We start from the raw sequence: 16,245 nt of genomic DNA, 5'->3' as shown, positions 1-16,245 counted from the left end.
CTTCTTGGAGGGAGTTTGGTGTATTGCAGCTGGGAATGAGGCTTTGGTGTTACCTCCACGTAGTGGATGAAAGTCACACTACATATAAGGCATAACCAGTTATACCAAAACCCACTTCAAAACACACTGTATAACGAAGCTATGAATATACTTGCCTCTTGGGATAGGCCTCTTATCTCTAATTAGTGGCTCAATGAAGCTAGTTCAATGCCAAGATGCAACCTTATCAAATGAGTACTGAATGAGGACAAGATCTGCTGTTTTACAGTAGCATCGCTCGAACTTATGTAATAGAAATGAACGGCAGTATTGATCCGAGATCCCCGCCATGAAAATAGCTATCAGCATCCTAGTTTACACGGCATTTATTGAACCGACTATCTATCTGTCCTATAAGAATTGGAGTTCCATCTTGCAACTTCACACATTCCTTTTCAGCCCCTTTGCGGTCTTTTTCCAGATATTTATTGCCCGTCATGCGGTTCACCGCGTTACTAAGCGTAGCCCTCCCAGCAGTGGCAGAGCTTCTCCGCCCCGATGGTATATCCTTGAGCCTGAACGGGACAAACTATTTCTTATCGCCATCGCTTCGAGAGACTTTACCAACAGGCCTCATTCCAGCCACCATCGCTACAAATTCTTTGGCATTTGTGCCGGTTACTATCGTTGGCAATAATACCGCTCAAGATGATCTCCCCAAACTGTTCAGAAGCTGGGCGCAAAAGGACGACGTTTGGCAACCTGTCTTCTCTGAATTGGTGGTACTTTTGAAGTCGCCTGGTTGTAAATCAACAACGACAAACTCCCTCGCGAGTATTCGATCGGTCGTATCTTGCTGGGGTAAAGCTCCGGAAATTCCCTCTGGGCCCTACTTCTTAGACCCATACAGAGGAAGCCTGCATCAAGTGTATCGGCTGTACGATGACTTCTCCGGTAGCTTTCTGGAGTCGATTCTCCAGTCGCCAGACGGAACCTTTCAGACTCTCCCAGCGCATGCTCCCGGTAGCAGTTCTCTCACCATTGGAGTTCCGTCGCGTTTATACTTCACCCGCACGAAGGACAAGCCGCTGGCAGGCGTTCGAGTGGGAGTCAAAGACCTTTATGACCTCAAGGGTGTCAAGAGCTCTCGGGGCAACCGTGCTTGGTACAACCTCTATCCCGCGGCGAACAAGACAGCACCAGCTATCCAGAACCTAATCGACGCTGGAGCCGTCATTGTCGGTACACAGAAGCTCTCCCAGTTTGCGAATGGGGAGAATCCAACGGCAGATTGGGTCTCGTACCTTGCGCCGTTCAACCCACGCGGAGATGGGTACCAAGGTCCATCCTCGTCCTCATCGGGTGCGGGAGCATCTATAGCATCTTACCCTTGGCTGGACCTTGCTGTTGGGAGTGACACTGGAGGCTCTATACGTGGACCTGCTGGCGTGTCAGGAGTTTTTGGCAATAGGCCTACTCATGGCCTTGTCAGTCTGGACCACGTGATGCCGCTTTCACCCAAGATGGACACAGCGGGTTTCCTGACTCGCGATCCGGAGATCTGGGGAGCAGCGCAGGCGGCCATGTATAAAGAAAACTACACCACTTTTTCGGAAAAGAATACTCAGTACCCGCGGACGATTTATACTGCAGGTTTCCCAGGCAATGACACCCGGCAGGGCGCAATACTGCACCAATTCGCCAACGATCTCGCTGATTTACTGGCCACCAATATTACAGAATATAACATCAGTCAGCACTGGGCTTCAACCGGTCCAAAGTCCGTTCGAGACACCCCGTTGACGGAGTTTTTGAACTTGACCTATGCTGCTCTTATTACCAAGGAGCAGATTGCTTTAGTCAAAGAGCCATTCTTCAGAGACTACGCTGGTATGTAAGAATGTACAAGACGTGGGTTTTATAACTAATTTAGTGAATGTCCACAGCCGCTCATGATGGTCGCCTGCCTTACGTAGACCCAGCACCTAGCGTGCGGTGGGCATGGGGCGAAAGCCAGCCAGACTCCATCCTCGACGACGCCATCAGGAACAAAACCGTCTTCATGAACTGGTTCAACCAGAAAGTTCTTCCAAAGGATAAAGATCCCCACCGATGCTCATCTAGCATCTTACTACACTCCGAAAGCACTGGGAGTTTCGGCCGGCGCGACGTCTATCGTGACCCTCCTACCGTTCCCTTTGGCTGGACATTGAGCAGAATTTCCATCTTTAGCGAAGCACCGGATAGTGTCTATCCAATTGGGGAAGTGCCGTATTCTAGTGATATCACTAACCATGAGGAGAGCTTGCCTGTGACGGTTGACATCATGGTGGCGAAAGGTTGCGATGGCCTCATACCAAGGTTGGCTCAGGAACTTGTTGGACAAGGCATATTGAAGATTCCAAAGTCTGGCGGGAGTATATTAGGAGGAGAGGTTTTGTTTTAGTTCTAAGCCTTCATGAGGCAAGCAGATAGATGATGAGGGTATTCGTTCCATGCCAATCTTTGACAAGTCTTCTTCAGAAGGTTAATTTACGCTAATCTTAATCTGTGGCTCCACCTCCACAGTTGGCATGCCCAATGGTGTCTGGTAGCATTCCATGTGAAAGATAAATAAAGGGTGCTCTCAATTCATTCCATTCCAGAAAAGCTAAACCATGAGGACCTAATCTTCACTACATACATCGCTCTGCAGTGATACCATGTTAGAAGACTCCCAGCAGTGAATTAACGTCCTTGGGGCTAACTTACTCCTACTCTGTTGGGGCATTTCTGTGATCTCCATGTGTCATAGACCCCATCACTCTCGATACATCCCCAGTCACAATCGCAGCCGAAGGGATTGCATAATGTTCCGCTGATATCGTAGTTGCTGACGTTTGTGCACCCTGCGGCGCGCGCATCTCTTCGCGCATCGGTTCGGTTGTGACAGCTACCAAGTTCATCGCGAATCTGGATGTATCGAGCAGAAACTAAGCATGTGGAGCACGCTGCGATGATGGTAATGAACTTCATCGCGACGAGAACAAGCCACAGGAAATAGGGTCAATGGAAAATGGCTTGTGACAGCCAAATAACTATAAAAAGGTGAAAAGGCGTTATATGGGCATTTTGGCAAGATAGTCATCTCTTTAGATCAGCAGGGCATGGCCGTAACTTAAGTCAACAGACTCCAAGACATGTCTAAGGCCCAATGGAGCTTTTCCTGACAATATGTCGCATCATAATTGCGGTCGCATTCCATACAGGAAGTGGAGATTTATCAAGGGAGGATTGACATGCTTAAAGCTTGATGGGCTCGAATTCTGCATCACGCGGAAGGCTTCACCTATATCAGATCTCGCCGATTCAATTGAAATACATTAATAAATAAAAATGATGAGACTTGAACGATTAAAAATTGAAGCAAACGTAAAAAAGAATTAATCAGCTGTGTCAATCGACCACGCCAGGAGTCGAACCTGGAATCTCTAGAGGGATCAGTTGCTGGGGACCGAAATCTAGCGCCTTAGCCATTAGGCCACGCGGCCTGATCTTATTGGATAACATTCTCATTGGAGAGGTGACTCTATGAGCGTATTCTCCTCCGATCTTCTCAGGATATCACCATCTGTTCATCGCGTCTTCCACCCTCTTTCCTACCAACCTTTATAGCTCCCTTCTATCATGTCCTTAGTATTGTTGTTGCCAGGTTAAAGGCTAAAGTTATAGCCCACTATACCTTAAAGCTCCCTTCTGACTTAATTCTTGCCAGCTACCTGGAGTTCGTACTAAGCTGCATATAGGCGACTTGCAGCTCTCTAATTTCCACTGCTCTTGAATTGCGCTCTTAAGAAAGCCATTTAATACGCGTTCCTGTTCCAAAATGGAGTGTAACCCTCAGGGATTCTATAAAGTTTGAGAGCCACAAAGCCTCACCGTCTTCCTCAGAACATAACATTTAAACTTTCGCCAAGACTCTTGCTGTATACACTTGACGAGTTTCAATGGGGCTGTGGAGTATCTTGTAGACCTTTGCTCTATTCAAAGTCTTGAAAGTGGTTAATCTAACTATTTAAAGAAGTGGAAACGAGATACCTATATCCACTGCCCCTTTGTAAGATGTTGGGTAGATACAGAAGTAATAGTTCTGCTCCACATAAGAAATATATATAAGCAAAGCTAAGCGCATATTCCACCTCGGATCTTTTATCTTCAGTCTATGTAACATCCTACCTGAAACTTCTTTACCAGACACTACCTTATTGCTCAATATACACCGACAATGCAAATCAACTTGGCTACTGTTTTTCTCTTACTTGCTGCTGGTTTCCACGCAGTAGAGGCTAACAGATGCCTCTACACCGATCCTCGCAAGTGTTCTCAAGGTTGTCCCAATGGAGCCTGTACTGGGAGCAGCCCAGATGATGTATGCTGGTACAACTGTTAAAGAACGATTGTAAGGATATCAATTACCTCTCGTCGCCTTACATTAACCATGATAGGTATCCCCGAAACCAGCTGTCCCAAGCCCAATTATTACGTTCCCAATCAACCACCAATCATCTTAGGACCAACAGTGCCGACGTTCCACGAAAGTATCGTTCTCACATAGCCTCAAGGAAATATACCCTGATACTTTCCACAAATGGTCGTGCTCTATGATGAGACGATGGGTTATATAAGTAGTTCTCGTTATAGCCTCAGAATCCAAAGATATTCAGCTATAAACACCTCTTACAAGTTCCAACTGCGCTTCACTTAATGCACAAGACAGAACCTAGCAATTGAGATAACATGAAACATATTTCAGCTTTTCAATTTATGTCCAACACTATCTATCTATCTTACATCTGACACTCACAGCGAGGAGACTATCTCGACTGTGATGTCTGTCTCCAGCTGAATCTTATCTCAGACGACCTCAGGAGTCTCCTGCTCACCCTTCTTGTCATCAAGAGGCTTGTCAAGACCAAGGCGCTGGCGAGTGGTGTAAGTAGCAATAGAGCCATTGGCATCAGCCTCAGTGATGAGCTCCTTGCGACGAGTATCAACCAGAAGACGAATCAAGTCAGGGCGCATGTAGTGACCAGCAAAGTCAGCCAGAACCTTGGTGAGGTGAGTCTCGTTGAGATCAATGTCAACAAACAGAAGACCATCAAAATCCTTCTCAGGCTTGACGACCAAGCTACCATCAGGGCGATAGATACGAGCATGGCCGTTGTAAACAGAAGGGTCAGTCTCTGGCTCAACGCCCTCGGGAGTGTTGATCTTGAGACCCTCAACAGACAAGCGCTGGAAAGGAGCGAGAGTCCAAGTACCTGTCTCAATAGCATACTCTGGAGTGACCAAGTCAGAAGCGGGATCAGCGTAGTTGGTAGCAGGATCAGGAGCAACCTGGCGCTCCTTTCCAGGGTAGACAGGCCAAGCAGCGATGTGAACCTGTTCACCAGCAGAGACGTTGAGAGACTTGAGGAAGGGGTTCATGTTTTCCCAGCAGTTGAGCTGTCCAACACGGCCAATGTCAGTCTCGCTGACAGACATGAAGGTATCGCCGGATCCATCGCCGTAGACAAGCTTCTCAACGTGAGTTGGTTTGATCTTGCGACGGTGGTTAATGACGGAACCATCGGGGCCGATGAGGACTTGAGCGAGGTAGAGAGTTGCGTGGTCGATCTCGGAGAAACCGAGGGAGACGTAGATCTGGTTATCACGAGCTGCGCGACGAATGCGGCGCATTTCTTCAGAGTCGACAGCCATGGAGTTCTCGCGGTAGCGCTTCAGCATGGGGAGGGATTGGAGGTAGGTAACCTTCCACATCCAGTAGGGATATCCAGGGATCCCTGGAGGTGTTATTAATGGGGTTGGGTCGATGGATGAGAGAGGACTTACAAACTTCGGGGAAGGCGACGAGCTTGCATCCAGCTTGGCCAGCCTCGTTGATAAAGTCGATGGTCTTGCGAACACCACCCTCAAGATCGAACCACTTGATACTGTCAGTCGTGTTTGAGGGTTGAAAGTGTTAGACTTACTCCAGGCTCGGAGGTGACAGCAGCGGCCTTGTACTTGGTGATAGCCATATTGAAGGTTGATAGGATGGTTGTTGTTGAGATTGGTGTTTGCGATGAAGTTCTGTGAGCTGATGAGTGAGATCAAACTGAGCGAGGCACCATGATATTTATACCACAATGAACATCAGTACATGTATACAAAGCACTGACTGTTTATCTCACCCAGCGTTACAGTCCGAGTCACCGAGGTCTCCCGTATCTGCACGAGCTTCATGATATCTGCACCATGATGTATATCGTTTCACATACAGCTACCATGCATATCAGGCCTTTCAGCCAATAGAATCAAAGCACCAAGATCTACCACCCATGGAGAATTGCCGGAGAGGCTTTACCGAAAATGTCCGTGGCGGCGTAATCGTCTGATAGTCCACAATTTTAAAAGGTCGATGCCGCTGCGGCGTAGAGCGGGCCGCAGATTGATAAGTCGTGCGGCGATGCGGCGGGCGCCGTGTAGTAAACTCTGGGGGAAGGCGGCGAATAATGGATATCGTGAAAGCTCGTGAGGTCTTGTGGTTTCATGGATGCATTGATTTACACAATCGCAACGTCGTTCCGCTGATCCCGAGGAGATTACTGTTCCGATAATGCCCGTGTTATTATTGGGGCGAACGATTGTTGGGATTGAGATTCCGTGAGAAGAAATGAATTACATGTGTTTCATTGAATGTGCGAGGCAACTTGTTGTCAAGCATTGAGCTGACCATAATGTCACCTAGCTGTGATGATCGTTGGTCAAGGTCGTGATATTGACCCTTGTGTAACTTGCCACTTCCGACTTCTGAGTAATTATGAACGGCGGTCCTCTTCAATCGTCTCAAAAGCACTTCCATTGATATGAAAACTAGCTAAAGCTTTACTGTATGTCACATACTGCCAATCCTATTCTTTCTGTCAATTCCTATTGAGAAATTCCTTATGTTTGCATGATAGTCGTAATGATCAAGGTAGCAAAGACAACTGCCTGACTTACCCGTCAGCTCACCCTACACCGACTAAAATCAATAATGCGGAGAACGTGGTATTTCTTACTGCTTCTTGCAGAGATAGGTGACATGTATGCACCAAGATGCAGTTGATTAGTGATAAATGACATCCCAAATTGTACGTGATCTGTCTCTCCGTCTTTCATTGCGCGGATGTAAGCTCACGGATGATTATTCGAAACTACTAGGTAATCTACGCATAGATAGTGAGACATGGAAGTCGAAGTTGGTTGTCACTTTAGGGTATCTGCTTTATGATAATGAAAAGGCTATCGGAGTAAAAGTTCAAGGCAGGAAGAGAGGCCTTCTAAACTAGCTAGGACCTCCAAATGTTTGCGCTAACAATCAGATATCGCGTGGCATAGTTTATTATAAACGTGGAGAGGGGTCTCAAGTAGTCAATTCATGTCTATATGCAAAGTAAATAGTTCTCCGCGTCTCTCAAAAGAAGATCCGATCCGAACGCCACCCGGACCATCTCCCGTATGCTACTCCGTCAAGTCACCGGGAGTAGGCTCAGTGCTGATCCCCTGCAAAACGCTCTTATCAGCACTCTTCCCCTCCGCCTTCTTAACCACCTCCAACAATTCAACAATCCTCGGTGACCAACCACTATTAACCTTCCCCTCAAGGATCTGAGCCGACGGAACATCCACTCCATAAAACTCCGCATTGACATCACGCTTCTCTTTGATAACCGTCCCATCAACAGTCAAACCACCATAAATACCGCGGGACTTAGTATATGTCCACACAGGCTTGACATCTCCCATGTTGACGTTTCCTCCAAGTGGTCCAGCTGCAAGAGCGACGGCGCTTCCAAGGTTGACTTCGGACTTTTTATAAGCGTCGACTGCGTCTTGGGTGTTGAGGACACAAATGCAGTCGTAGACGTCTATGCCGTAGACGAGACCGACACTACCGCTGCGGACGGAGAAGGCAGAGGGAGATGACCATGATCCGTCGGGGAGGCGAGCAATGACAACGCCTGATCCGCCTGCGCCTGCGAAGTACATTCCTGCTCTGAAGCCAGTGAAAATAGCGAGGCCTTTGGCGTTGCTGATGACGTTGGAGGGGATTTTGTTCTTGTCTGTTGTTTGTTAAGTGATGGAGATGAGAAAGACAGGTTGATAGTACGTACCGACGAAGCTCTTGAGGATGCGAGCGCTCTTTTCGCATTCCTCACGAAGGTCGGCAGTCTTGAAAAGGCCCATTTTTTATTGGTGATTATCTTGGTTGGTTGAAGTGATTGAAGTGTTATTGTGTAGTAGTCAAGATGAAATGACACGAGTAGCAGTGTCTTGAGATCTAATGGTAGGATACAGAGATTGTCGATTGAAGATGATGCTATCGCGAAGCTTTATAGAGAAAGATCTTGATTTCTGCATCGCTTCTACATGCATAATAATTTGAAATCTTGCGCAAATCTGCGTGTGCGATAATGCCTCCAGCATAGCCTCAGTTGGCGATGCCTTCCTCTACGGCTCCAACACTCAGCTTAATTGACAAATACTCTGAATTGACCAATCACACACTCAAGCGTATGTCAGCAAGCGTATTCAAGCGTATTCAGCGTACGTCGCAAACTCGACCAATAAGCGCGCACGATATCCCAAGCTTGATTGAGGCTTTGCACTACTGAAACGATTGGACCGGGGAGAAAATAGCTTAGATGTTTTAGTTCAGTGCTAAAATCACGGGACGCGCGGCGAGAGTCATGATGGAGGGTAGACCCTGTTTTGCTTAGAGAGTTTTGAGTCTGGTTGCCTAGAATCCTGCAACGTCTTGACTAGATTAGCTGCGATTTATTAATTGTTAGGATGAATGTGGCTTGGATCGTTCGCCGAAGCTTTCGGATGCTACGGCTACTTCGGCGGGGTCGGAGTGGCCCGGGAGAGGTCATTCGCTGTAGACCTCCACCGGAATCCAGGTTGACCATTATCTTGATCAAGAGTCATGGCTCAAAAGGTATCAACAGCACAATTGCTCGCAACTGCATCATATCGAGGCATCAAGAGACATCAATAGTGAACTGATTTGAAGATCAATAAGCCTTTGGCCATTCATTACACATTAAAAAAAATCTATATAAATATTCTATTGGGTATATCCCATTCCATGTGTCAATCCTCTACGTGATGTGTCTGTTCTATACACCGCTATAATTCCGCTGATGCAAATGCTTGGTCGAGCTGGCCTCGCTCACAGCGCGATCGTTATGTTCCTCAGCAGTAGAATCATCATCATCCTGCTGTTGACCCTGATGCACAATCTGTGTGACGACAGTCTTCTTGATACCCTCAATCTTCTCACGCTCCTTGAGCTCATACTCATCCTCCTCGCCAAGCTCGATATGTGTTCGGTGATGAGCGCTGGCGAGAGTCTGACCGAATCGTGTGCCGTGAGGTCGTGATGTTCCGGTCGTTCGTGATCGTGAGGAGTAGTCGTGGCCGCCGCGCTGGTCGTTGTTACCGGCGCGAACGACCTTTCCGATAAGATCGGCCATGTTCATCTCGATGTGAAGCTTGAGAAGGTAGACGAGAGGATGGAATTGAATGTAACTGGAGAGAGTCAGTACAGGTAAGATCCTCTGTGATGTTGATGAACTTACACAAAGCCGTTGGGCAGAGACATCATGCAAATAAGCAGTACATCCAAAGCAATGGAAATACCACACAAAAACATGTTCATCTGATACAGACGAGTATACTTCTGAAGACCATTGGCAACAAGTCGCTGCTTGACGACGTAGATAAAGTAGAAGTTAAGGACAGCATCCATGATAGCGAAAATGACCTTCTCGCATCGATCCCAGATGTTGTTCAAGTGGATATAAGCCTCGCTAATCTGTAGTCGAGCGGGGACCCAGATGCAGAACACGCTGATGTTGACGGCGAAAAGAATAAGGAAGCAGAGCCATTTGAGCTTTGTACCATTGGATCGAACAACCATCAATAGCGAAACTCGATTGATGATGATCTGGATAAGACACTGGACCTGTGTTGACCACCAGACAACTACACTCGTTAGCAAATACCCCAAGCCCCTCAATATCGGGTAGTCTTACTGATGAAGAAGAAAAACTGCATGCTCGGCTCAATATCACCCCTCAGATAAAACCAACACATAACACCCAAGATAAAACTCGAGATAATCTCCGCCCAAATCAACGCAATGTAACTGGTGACCCTCTTCCTTCGGTTCCACGCAGATCTCGTCTGTCGAATCGCCTTTGCAATGTTAAAGAGCGTGATACCCAGCGACAAGCCCCAGGCGATGGAGGCGATGTTCATGTCGGTCTCATTGGGAAGATCGTCGACATAGTTGTCAGGGACGAGGAAGCCTCTTCCTGTCATCTTGACGTCAGGCTTACAGTCGAAAAAAGAAAAGAAGGATATACAGCTGCTGTAAACGGAATGCAACAGCTGAAAAAGGAATGTGGTAAAAAGGGAAAAAGAGCAAGCAGGCTCCTTGCTTGGATTTAAGAAACAGGCTTGCAGAATCTGCAGCAGATGCAGTAGTCTCGGTAGTATCTGACTAGTAAAACCAAAAGCCCCTGTTTTTAGTTCTCTAGCTGGAGGTACTGCCGATCACCATTGGAGGCTGAAGTGGTTCGCGCTGGGAAAAAAAAACGGCGTGAGGAGTCCGGACCAGACTAGTTAGATGCCGGCGGGGGACAGAAAAAAGGATGAGCAAATCTGGTTTCATCGTACTGTGTTATGAGTGGTTGAGAGAGGTGTCTCGTATTTCTGTCGCCCCGAGACTAGTTTGGGGAGCTAGACTGGGAGACCAGATGAGATGGGCAAACAGCTAAGAAAGTATATTTCATAGATGGCCCCTGAATCATGGGAATAGATAGCGCTGGCTTCAATGGAAATATCAGATGCCAAGAGTGTTTGCATGAGCAATAAGAAGTAGTGTATTTGAATCGTGAGGGTATCTGTGAGATATTGCTGTACCCCGGATGATGGAAGAGTTTCTTGGTTCCATGCCGTCTAAGCGTCATACCCAGAAAAGCATATCACCCACAGGTTTCAGGCATAAATCCTTGTTCATCAAAGCTCATAAACTCAGATATTCGCAAATCGGCCGCCTTGCTTATCGCATTGGGCTCCAATCCCCTGAGCTTCGTCGGTGTAAAATTGGCCGAGTCATTGGTTCCCCGCTAAGCTTACTCCAACTCAATTCTGCAGATCACGGGAAATCGTGGATCCTTTTTGTTGCCCCCTTATTTTAGTGTCTTGGTATTTTTTCAGTCATTTATGATCAAGATTCGAATCACGCTCGCGATATCCCGTTGTAGATCTCCCACTGTCTGTTCGCCCAGCGGTTGATTCAGCCAAGCATTCCAAAAGATCAAAGCACACACAAATTGCTGAGAATAGAACATGCAAACCTATTCTATAACGTGCACCTACCTGTGAACGCCATAATTTTATGAGACGACGCTAACAACGCTGGCGCCTTGATACCTAGCATTCGTTTAGTAATTGGACCTGTTTGCCTTGTTTTTCAGCACGAGTCAACAGCGCGCCCCCTGTGTTTTGGTGAGATTGATGTCTAACTGGATAAAGTATTGTTAGGCATGGTTTCGTTTTGGATCTCGGCGGAGGCAATGCCGAGGATGCCGGGTAGTGAGAACGGTGAACTTGGCACGATCCGAAGAATCGCGGCGTCTAGAGAGATCATCGCGAGTCAAAGCTGAGAAGGTTGATGAAGAGTATGACTTGAAGCATTTGACGTTGTTGACAAGATGAAGGAATCATGTGCTTCAGTCGATGGTATATACTTGTTGACGACTCGTTCTATTGATGACCATTACATACTAATCCTCGTTGACAATGTATATCTGGTCCACGTTTGGGTGAGCAAGACAGTCAGCACAAGCACAATGTCCACGTGTATTGAGCAGCCTTTGAATCATCCGCTCTCGACACCAGAATTGATGCCGAGAAAAGGACATTATCCATCGTACACAGTGGCGCTCTTGGTGTTGAATCGCCCTCATCTAATCTTGCGGCGCGATGCAAATGGATCCGGCATGACTCGCCCACGTCGATAGAGTCTAACCCCCGGTAGTCTAGTGCAGTGGCTGATATTTCTCTGCCACGATGCCTGCAAAACATGCAGAACCTCCCCCGAAACAAACTGTCACAAAAACGTGGCAGAATCAATTAAAACCGCCATTCTACTATCATTTCACAGGGCTAGTTTCAGAACATTCTCCCTTGAGAAAAAAAAACGTGGCAGACATTCCATCTCGTGGCTTTTCCCAACAACAGAGTTTACACTAAGGTCTAGGTACATTAGTTTCCACCGGGGAGAGGCAAACTCCGCTAGACTGCGTTTAGTCTGCGAGATTTACTTCTCGGGAGCAAAAAGAAAACTTGTGAGCAGAGATCCCTGTTGCGCTTTGACTTCCGTACTGCCCCGGACTTTGTGCAGCTTGGGCGATCTTGGGGCCCGACGTTCGGGAACGTGTGTAACCGGAGGGATCAGCATAGTAGATGAAGCTGTTGGTGTTACATCGCGAATCGTCGGGAGATGGGCGGACTTAATCGACATGTGACTGTACACAGGTAGTCTGATGAATAGATCGCTGTTCGCAGCGCATAGTCCGCCGGAACTAATGCCCCGAACCAACTAGAAATCTCTACCTCCGAGGAACAGTGACATACAATATATAGTCTAGAGATAGCCCTCCCCTCTTTTCATAGTAGATCTCACGGCCCAGAATCTTCAGCATGGATCCTTCATCCACTGATCGACTCCTCAGGTACCAAGATTTCGGTACACCTGCTAGAACCAGCTACCTGGTCCTGGGCAGGATTCTAGCCTCGGCGTATAGCACGCGCTAATGATTGGATCCTTGGTTTCGATTCGTATCTTGGTAGCAAATCATAGGTCGGAATTGTCGAAGGATCTTTGTTGCTGTGGGTTCTGTGAGATTGATGCTGTGGGTCTGTGATTTCGAATTCCCCATGTGTTTAATTGATGGGAGATTCAGGGTTCAATATCGTATTCTTGTCCTATGTTGTATCGGGAGATGTCGCCCCGAGAACTATTAAATCCTGGTGCTCATCTGAGATAGTGCAGCATATCTTGACATGGGTGGACTTAGGTGACCCAATAGACTGGGTTGCGATCTCAATTGGAGATGTTTTCGCATGAACCTCACATCTCCAGTTGCATCGCGACTTTAATGCAAAATTTTCGAGAGTATGCTGGAGCCGAATAAGATTGACACCTTTCAGTTCCTTCGTACATGCTGGGACAGTTGCTCCAACGAAAGATCGGCTCTTACCTTATCCTCAATGCACAGTGCCTCGACCCAGTTCAACTTCTACTCAAGTTCAATCACAAGTCTGCAATAGCGAGTATAGTTTCTCCTTGTGCGTGTGACGGGGTATATGATATATTGTTTGTACAAACTACACGATTCAATTGATTGAACTGCTGCTAATTTACACACACGTATCCCCGATATCGGATAATTTCTATCACCTTGATCTGAGCCAGCCAGGCAAAACTATCACATGCAATTTCACCTTTGCGACATAAATTATATTGTTTCAAAACCAGATAACTCTTTATTTATCTTATAATTTTTTTTGTACATTATTCAAATCGCAGGTACCGCCGAAAGGTTTGTGGCCATTCATTCTTCTAGCAAAGAAACACTCTCTTTCTAGGGTAGCCATAGGATTTAAATGCTCGTGGCGGGATTCTCAAGAGGGCAGGCTCTTACTTTGCAAGCAACTCATTTAACATTGAGTAATATGGCAATGCTGCCAAGAGTGTTCCAGCTAAGTATTACTGAATGCAACTTTAAACCGTCATGTCAAAAGCCAAATCACATACCTAGAATAACGAGAGAATGTAAGATACAGGTGCTCTGTTGGGCAATACCTAGTTGGAAGCACGTCCAGAAGAAGCCAGCTTGTTTATTGTCCATATCAATTCATAGTTACAGTGAAGTCACTCCCCATCTAGTTGGAGCCTCTAAAAATCGCCTGTCGATATGTACGACACTCATCCTTCCCCTGCGTCAAAGGCACTGCTCTTCGAAACTCGCACTGTCCCTCAGGTGTCTTCATGAACCCCATCGGTCGCTGCCCACAAAACATCCACTCAAGCTTCGGAAAGACAGCAGCGTACTTCTCAGCCTGATCAAGCATACGGTTTCGATGAGCTCTCTCCCATATCTCTTCCATGTCTCCCAGCAAACCTTCACCCTCCTGAGCGTCAGACTCAGTGTCTTGGTCCATATCGAGGTCTGGTCTCGCTTCTGCATCCTCTCTCTCCTCGGAGCCCGCGAACCGCATCTTATAGTAGGTCTCGGAGGGGAGCCCGGGGTAGGGGACGGGGACGGGACACGTGTCGCGGACCAGTGCTAGCTTGGTGAGTCCTTGGAGCTGCCTGAGATGCTGACGAAGTTCGTCGTGATCCACGAGCCATTGGTGTTGCCATCCGGAAGGTTTTCCAGCACTGAGACTCAGTTGCTCCAGAGAAACAAGTCGCCCGATTCTTCGTAGGGACTTTTCAGGAATTTGAGCTTCTCCCCATGCTAGATATAGCGATCTGAGGTTACCGTAGTCGAGGCTGCTGAGTGTGGGGAGAATAACATCATCGAGATACGCTGTCCCTCCCTGAGCCGACGAGCTCTCGTGGAGATACAGTCTGCGCAGTCCAGTGTGCTGCGAGATGAACTTTGCGATGTGCTTACAAGCTGAAGCCTTTTGTGGCGGATGAGAAACAGCAAAGTCCTCAAGATCTCGTAAAGGCTTGCAATCAAAGGTCGAGGGATCATTCAATACCCTATCGTCCAAGTCAAGGGACTTGAGAGGCGCTGCGAGAAAAGATGAAATAGCAACGCTGTCGAGTTTAACGAATTGGAGCCTCAAGTATCTCAGGCGAGGAAACGATACAACTGACTCTCCGATCGAAACAGGGACGCCGCCATCTCTGGCAAGGTCGATATACGTCCATGTCAGAGACTCGAGGGTAGGTGAGCAGAGATGGCCTCGACTGCAGCTGCTCGCGCCACGACATACTCCTCACGCGCCTCATCAGAGAGAACTTGTCGTTGTTCTACGGCGACTGATTGAGCGTCATCGCCGTAAAATGACTCATAAAGCTCACGATGAGTGTGTGCGACATGGTGCGGATGAGATACAAAAGTAACTCTGCGAATACAAGCGCCAACCCCGGGTTTGGACAGCTGAGACGATTTGTCCTCCACAAGCTGGGAAGCAAGCTGCTTTGCTTCGAGACTGTAGTCGAAGTTTACCTCGGCGAATTGACAGCAGCGAGCAAGTTGCTGACAATCACTGTTGACCAGCGCAAGGGATTCCAGCGATGTCCTGTCGTTGCTTAGCAGGTCGACGATATTAGCGAGGATCTCGGCGGGGAGCTGCAGAAGCTTGCAGCTGGATACTCTGGGTCGACCTTGCATGACTGTGTCGAGAAGAAGGGATCGCCGTTGGTTGCTTTCTCTGCCGAAGTTGTCGGCGCCAGGTAGGCCGAGCTTACCCATCATTAGGCTGAGGACGTCGCGGTAGAAGTCGAACTTCATGGTGACTAGTGATGGGGATGATGTAGTGCAGGGTGTAAAGGTTGGGATATAGTGGAACAAGTTAGCCTGGGCGAATCTCCTCTCTATGTAGGTAATGTCTGCTTGTGAATTGAGGCGACTTGTTCACTTGGATATCTATCAAGGTTCGTGGCAGCAGTTGTATGATGTGTTGACTTTGTATTTAAGTTTGCTGTGTTGTTTGGGCGTAGTGTATGACGCCTTGTTTTGTGTTATGTTGAGGAAGAAAAAAAAACACTTTTTGTAATACTTTATGTCTAGACATGGCGTTACTTCTCTCTTCGTTCAGGAAACTTCAACTGGCCTTGACACAATGCAACAGGATATAAATGACCTTGAAACGAGCTCCATGTCCCTGATGATTTGTATATCCGTAGAAGGTTTGACAATAGTTCCCCGGCCAGGAAAACATTTTACGCTGAGACAAGGTGCCAAAAAGAAATAGTTTAAGGTTTATGTAATTTACTTAAGTCTTTTTATTATTTAGGATACAAAGTTCTCAGCTTTCTTGCCTCCCCTTGGCTCCTATTTCCTGAGATGAGATGGTCGACTTGTTGGTTGTGTCTGTCTGACAGCCAAGCCGGCTGCTTGGCCGTCAAGTGGATTGGTGTCGGCTTGGCACCAATTAGATGCACAA

General features: G+C 47.3%; 5 protein-coding genes and 1 non-coding gene across 6 annotated transcripts; 1 reads left to right on the top strand and 5 right to left on the bottom strand.

Moving 5' to 3' along the window:
• Positions 1–476: 476 nt before the first annotated feature.
• On the top strand, positions 477–2,425 carry FOBCDRAFT_197737 (amidase signature domain-containing protein; the record flags this gene model as incomplete). Its single annotated transcript, XM_031174899.2, has 2 exons — positions 477–1,869; positions 1,926–2,425. 2 exons carry the CDS (start codon positions 477–479, stop codon positions 2,423–2,425), a joined length of 1,893 nt encoding a protein of 630 aa, XP_031051684.2.
• Positions 2,426–3,419: 994 nt separating this feature from the next.
• FOBCDRAFT_t49 lies at positions 3,420–3,509 on the bottom strand. Its single transcript has one exon. It is a non-coding gene; the product is annotated as a tRNA-Arg (tRNA).
• A 1,172-nt stretch (positions 3,510–4,681) lies between these two features.
• Positions 4,682–6,105, bottom strand: FOBCDRAFT_177769 (carbon-nitrogen hydrolase). Its single transcript, XM_031174898.3, has 3 exons — positions 5,991–6,105; positions 5,851–5,944; positions 4,682–5,801 (listed from the first exon to the last, which is right to left on the bottom strand). The coding sequence occupies exons 1-3, from the start codon at positions 6,036–6,038 to the stop codon at positions 4,873–4,875; spliced, it is 1,071 nt and encodes a 356-aa protein (XP_031051683.1). The 5' UTR covers positions 6,039–6,105; the 3' UTR covers positions 4,682–4,872.
• Positions 6,106–7,503: 1,398 nt separating this feature from the next.
• Positions 7,504–8,229, bottom strand: FOBCDRAFT_270120 (uncharacterized protein; the record flags this gene model as incomplete). Its single annotated transcript, XM_031174897.2, has 2 exons — positions 7,504–8,105; positions 8,157–8,229. The coding sequence occupies 2 exons, from the start codon at positions 8,227–8,229 to the stop codon at positions 7,504–7,506; spliced, it is 675 nt and encodes a 224-aa protein (XP_031051682.2).
• An 888-nt stretch (positions 8,230–9,117) lies between these two features.
• On the bottom strand, positions 9,118–10,437 carry FOBCDRAFT_216407 (uncharacterized protein). The gene is made up of 3 exons (XM_031174896.3): positions 10,083–10,437; positions 9,627–10,032; positions 9,118–9,576 (listed from the first exon to the last, which is right to left on the bottom strand). Exons 1-3 carry the CDS (start codon positions 10,369–10,371, stop codon positions 9,165–9,167), a joined length of 1,107 nt encoding a protein of 368 aa, XP_031051681.2. The 5' UTR covers positions 10,372–10,437; the 3' UTR covers positions 9,118–9,164.
• A 3,567-nt stretch (positions 10,438–14,004) lies between these two features.
• Positions 14,005–15,590, bottom strand: FOBCDRAFT_270118 (uncharacterized protein; the record flags this gene model as incomplete). Its single annotated transcript, XM_059611441.1, has 2 exons — positions 14,005–14,980; positions 15,070–15,590. The coding sequence occupies 2 exons, from the start codon at positions 15,588–15,590 to the stop codon at positions 14,005–14,007; spliced, it is 1,497 nt and encodes a 498-aa protein (XP_059464272.1).
• Positions 15,591–16,245: the final 655 nt, after the last annotated feature.

The sequence above is a fragment of the Fusarium oxysporum genome, chromosome II (genome assembly GCF_013085055.1).
Source record: "Fusarium oxysporum Fo47 chromosome II, complete sequence".
Lineage (NCBI taxonomy): Eukaryota > Fungi > Ascomycota > Sordariomycetes > Hypocreales > Nectriaceae > Fusarium > Fusarium oxysporum.
Note: the sequence above shows the minus strand (reverse complement) of the source record. Positions and strands in the feature narration are given on the sequence as shown.